We start from the raw sequence: 5,656 nt of genomic DNA on the forward strand, positions 1-5,656 counted from the left end.
GGAGGGAATGCATACAGGAGAACTTTCGGCCACAGGTAGTGCGCGAATGCGTCTCTTCCCAATGGCGGTTCGTCCTGGTTTCTCAGAGAGAACCATAGGGGACACTGCGCGTTCACACGTGACGCGAACAGGTCCACCTCGGCTCTCCCGAATTGTTCCCAAATCTGTAGAACAATGTCCGGGTGCAGACACCACTCGTCGTCTCGAGGACCCCCTCTTGACATGAGGTCTGCCCCTACGTTCAAGTAGCCCGGAATGTGTGCTGCTCTCAACGAGCGAAGGTGCTTGTGAGCCCACAGCCACAATTCCACTGCCGCCCGATGAAGGGCAGGAGACCTGACCCCTCCCTGGCGGTTTATGTGAGCTACTGTGGTTCGGTTGTCTGACCAGACCAACACATCGCGACCCCGAAGGGTAGACGCGAAGTGGGTCAAGACCAGTCGCACCGTTTCCAACTCTAGGAGGTTGATGTGACGACCTGATTGAGGCCATGCACCTCCTATCGCTTGAGACTGACATGTCCCTCCCCATCCAGTCAGAGAGGCATCTGTAAACACTGGAATGTAGGATGACACCTTGCCCATCGGGACTCCGTGCGTGAGAACGCACGGGTTCCGCCAATAGTCCAGGTCTGCTCTTAGCGAGAGAGGAACCACCACCAACCGATGACGTTGACGCACTGGGTCTAGTCTTAGTTGGGCGAACCACCGCTGTGCTTTGCGCATGTGCAGAAGCCCTAGCGGGACCACAGAGTGGGCTGCCGACATGAGACCCAAAAGTGACATGATCGATAGCGCCGTTACTGTGTGATTCGGACGACACTTCCTCAGGGCTAGTAACAATGCTGCCCTTCGAGGGTCCGAAATTCGCGCCCTCATCATTACAGTGTCTAGCTGTAGTCCCAGGTAGACAATCTGATGACTGGGCCAGGGTGCGCTCTTTTTCCAATTCACAGCAAACCCCAGACGCGTGAGATGAATCACTGTCTGTGTCGTGTGTGTGAACGCCAGCTCTGCTGACGGGGCGAGAATCAGCAGGTCGTCTAGGTAGGCTAATAGCCTTATCCCTTGACGACGCAGCGGTTCCAATGCCGCCTCCACACATTTGGAAAACGTTCGAGGTGCCAGGGCGTACCCAAACGGCATCCTCGTGAACTCGTACGCCACCCCTTGAAAGGCGAACCGCAGAAACTTTCTGTGGCGCGATTGTATCGGCACATGAAAGTACGCGTCCTTTAGGTCTATGCTTGTACAAAAATCTCCCTTCTGAACACATTCCAGTAGGCGTTTTGTCGTCAGCATTCGGAAGGGCCGTTTGGTTATGCTCTCGTTGAGAATGCGTAAATCCAAAATCGGCCTCACTCCCCCCGTCTTTTTTGGCACTAGGAAATAGGGCGAGTAAAGCCCCTTGTTCCTTTGCTCTCGGGGAACTACTGTGACCGCCTCCTTCGCCAAAAGTTCCGTAATCTCTGATCTCAGAGCGGCTACTTTGTCTGGCGTTTTCATCACCGTTTCCACCACTCCCTTGAACGGGGGTGGGGTCCGATGGAATTGGAGGGCATAACCCTTCTCTAACGTCTGTTCTAGCCAGCGTGAGAGGGTACAGCTTCGACGCCACTGCCAGCAATGCAGAGACAGCGGGTGCGCACGAAGCTGTGGTGCGTCCAGTAGGAAGGACCTGTATTCCTCTATGGCCCTCGCCGCCGCTATTCCCCAGCACTGGGTTGGTGGAATAGCCCAAGTCGGGCCCCCCTTGAAAGGGAGAGGATACGTCAGCTCGTTCTGGGTGAGTCGGGGGCTTTGATACGTTGGTTACGACCGTAACTCCAGTAATCTTGCCCTCCAGGAACGCAGCACGGGTCTGAACTGCGCTGTCTGAGGTACTGGCCTGAGACAGAGCGCTCTGCCCGGAAAGCGATTGCGTCATCATGTCATTGTCTGACTGAGACTGCCGCTTAACATGAGACTCATCCTTTACAGAATTCAATAGAATCTGAAAGGTGTGATCTCTGACTGACACCACACGGTGGTGCCACAATGCCTCTTTACTGGTCTTAGGCGACTGTTCAACGACACACTCAATATGTGGTGAGCTGCGCTCATAGCCATGGGCATTGACACGTTCAGAATAATTCGGAGGCGTCCATACCTTGGTTATACCTGTAACCCTGGTATTCCCGCTCTCCGTGAACGTCGCACGGGTCTGATCTGCGCTGACTGAGGCATTAGCCTGCAGCAAGGCGTCATTCCCGGCTAGCGGCTGCGTCTTCATGTCACATTGGGACAGAGACAGCTGCCTGCTGAATGTGAGGTATCCTGAGATAAGCCAAGACGGTGTCTTGGTATCTTTCCTCCCTTCACCTCCTGTGTGCGTTCAGCTCTGCACCTCTGGTGGGCTGAACTACGCTCAGTGTGGTGAGTATTAGCGCGTTCAGAAAGAAGTGGGGGCGCCGATACACTGGGAAACTTCGTCACCGTGGTAATCGGGCCCTCCGTGAACGCAGCATGGGTCTGAATCGCACTAACCGAGACCTTAGTCTGCGATAGTGCGCCATCCCCAACTAGCGGCTGCGTCATCATGTCTCCTGACTGAGACTGCAGCCTGCTATGAGAGGCACTCACTACAGTACTCCTTGGAGTCTGTAATGTGAGTTCTCTTTGAGATAAACCAAGACGGCGTCTAGGTATTATTCCTCCTTTCACCTCCTGTGTGCGTTCAGCTCTGCACCCCTGGTGGGCTGAACTACACTCAGTGTGGTGAGCCTGGGCGCGTTCAGGAAAAGGTGGGGGCGCCGATACACTGGGCACCTTCGTGACCGTGGTAATCGGGCCCTTCTTGAACGCAGCATGGGTCTGGGTCGTACTAACAGAGACCTTAGTCTGTGATAGTGCGCCACCCCCAATGTGGTTATTATCAGTGCGTTCTGAGAGAAACGGGGGCGCCGATACGTGGTTACGCCCGTAACCGTAGTAATCAGGCCCTCCGTGAACGCAGCACGGGTCTGAACTGCACTGACTGAGGCGTTAGCCTGAGACAGAGCGCCGTCCCGGATAGCGGTCGCGTCATCATGCCATTATCTGGCTGAGACTGCAGCCTGCTATGTGAGACACTCACTACGGCACTCCTAGGAGTCTGTAAAGTGAGGTCCTATAAGGTACACTTAATACCTTTTATATACCTGCCTTATGTGTGCATTCAGCAACGCACCATGGTGGGCTGAGCTGCACTCATAGTGGTAAGAGAGAGAGCGAGAGTGAGGAAGGTCGAACGCTCTCGGATGTATTATGGAAAAGGGGGCTCTTTCTTGACAGTGTCAAGTAGAGCCAACTCTTTATTACACACATCAACAAAAAACATTCTCCTCCATACACTCAACGGTAGAGTGGGGGGGGACAGTGGGCTCGGTCACAGCAGGCGCTGTGCCGTCTTCCGTTCTCTCCCCCTCGCCTGTCATAAACGGCGTCTCTTCTGGCCGCCCTTCGGGTGATGCCAGGATGACGCTTTAATGACCTCTCTCGCCGGCACCTCTGGCGCTGCAGGGGGGGGGCGAGGCCCGCTCCCTTGCTGCTGGAGGCCGCCGTCTGACGCCAAGCTGTAGCGAGAGTAACGGCCGCCCTTCCTCATATCCACTTCCGGGTTGGAGGGAATGGGGGGCAGCTTAATCTCCCGCTGTTTAGCAGCCCACTCAATGAGACCTGAGAATTCAGGCACAGAGAGGCTGTGGCGTCATCATCCAGGGATGTAATGACCTCACAATTTCCCGAAGGAAAAGGGGTGTTAAACATCTGGGTCAGTGTAATGAATTGTTCCAATAGAATATTCATTTCTTCCCCAATAGCCCTGTCATCTCCTGAGTCAGTGCCCTCAGATGATGCCTCAGCTGAGACTAACACTGATAGCACATCCTCAAGAGGAATATCCTCCCTAAAAATGCCCAATGCTGCTTCCACTCCTTCAAAAAAGGAGGGCGCAGCTGGCGCATAGTGGGGGATTGATGAAGCTGTCCCTGGCGTGCTGTGCCTCTCAACCCACGAAACAGTGTCGGGGGGGGTCGACAGCCGCCAAGGGGAACAGCGACATTGAGCTCTGAAAAGAGCTTTTGTTAAATGCTTACCTTGGATAAGCTAGGTGTGCTCATTGTAGGAAGACGTTGATGGCTGGATATCAACGACGAGATCTTCCTGAGTCTTCTATGGCTTCTTCAATTCTAGTCCAGTCGCTGAAGATAATGGGAGGCAGATTGAGGGAACGGGGTTCCTTATATAGGGACACCTGTACTCCTATTGGCTGTAGGTGTGTGCATAATTTTGCTTCAGGCTGCATCTGCCTTAGGGCAGAGGGTAAACCACTAGGAGCATAGCTCCCCTATGGGGCGGAGCTCCACGATATAGAACTGAATGAGCCGCTCGCCACTTCGAGAGCCGTACATATACCTCGCCACAAGAGGCAACGATTGGCCACCGGGCCGGTGTGGCCTTATCCAATTGGAGCGAGGGACAGACAGATGGACAGACAGACAGCCCTAAGCCGGTTCCCACCCACAGGCAGCGAGTGAGAGGCTACTTTGTTTCCCTCCGACTTTGTGTCATTTCGCGTGAGCGCCAAAATGTCCGAAATGACATCCACACATTATTTCTCTCCAAATGGGAAACAAACAGCTGGTGAGGGTGCACTCTTGAGTTTGAAATCGAAGCCACTATAGTATTGTTATTGTTATTACATGGCACTTGTAACACATCACAGCAGCCTGCCTCTGAACGGGAATAGCCCAGTGGCTCATATATAAAAATGGCTGTTGAGGGTGCACTCGTGAGTTTCAATTCGAAGCCACTATAGTATTGTTATTGTTATTACATGGCACTTGTAACACATCACAGCAGCCTGCCTCTGAACGGGAATAGCCCAGTGGCTCATATATAAAAATGGCTGGTGAGGGTGCACTCGTGAGGTCGAATTTCTGAGCCATTTTGGCCCTCTATTATATGCCTCTCCCTTCGCACACACCCAGAGTGGGACAATGTTGTGTGCGTAAAAGTAGCCTAGTGTGCGTAATTTCTTTTCCACGACAGGTAGTACATGGAAATCAATGCGCTTTCTATGGAAAGAGGTGGGTGGCTCTTAAAAGAGCCTTTTGTGGTACAACATGTATCGAGTAGAACACTGTTTGTAATAGGTTTACTTCTTCTTGGGGGCTGCCTTCTTGGCCTTGGCTGCCTTGGGCTTGGCGGCTTTGGGCTTGGCTGCCTTTGTAGCCTTCTTGGGGCTCTTGGCTGCCTTCTTGGCCGCTGCGGCGGGCTTCTTCACCTTCTTGGGGCTCTTGGCGGCCTTTTTGGGTGTAGCGGGCTTCTTGGCCTTCTTGGGGGACTTCTTTGCGGCGACGGCCTTCTTGGCTGCTACCTTCTTGGGCTTCTTCGCCGCGGCGGGCTTCTTGGCGGCCACCTTCTTTACTTTGGGGACTGCGGCTTTCTTGGCGGGCTTCTTCGCCTCGACGGCTTTCTTGTTGAGCTTGAAGGAGCCGGATGCACCGGTGCCCTTGGTCTGGACCAGGGTACCCTTGGTGACGAGGCTCTTGACTGCGATCTTGACGCGGGAGTTGTTCTTCTCCACGTCGTAGCCGCCTGCCGCCAGCGTCTTCTTGAGTGCGGCCAGGGACACG

At 54.0% G+C, this 5,656-nt stretch overlaps 1 protein-coding gene across 1 annotated transcript in view; it reads right to left on the reverse strand.

Annotated features, from left to right (window-relative positions):
- Window positions 1–5,175: 5,175 nt before the first annotated feature.
- The window catches only part of LOC311124323 (histone H1-like), a gene marked incomplete at both ends in the record, with an annotated part of 624 nt that continues 143 nt past the window's right edge, over window positions 5,176–5,656 (reverse strand). The window contains one exon of the mRNA XM_084198486.1: window positions 5,176–5,656. This exon is cut by the window's right edge and continues 143 nt beyond it. Within this exon, the coding sequence (XP_084054612.1) occupies window positions 5,176–5,656 (481 nt within the window).

This window comes from Coregonus lavaretus (assembly GCF_964263955.1).
Source record: "Coregonus lavaretus genome assembly, contig: HAP1_SCAFFOLD_779, whole genome shotgun sequence".
NCBI classification, from domain to species: Eukaryota; Metazoa; Chordata; class Actinopteri; order Salmoniformes; family Salmonidae; genus Coregonus; species Coregonus lavaretus.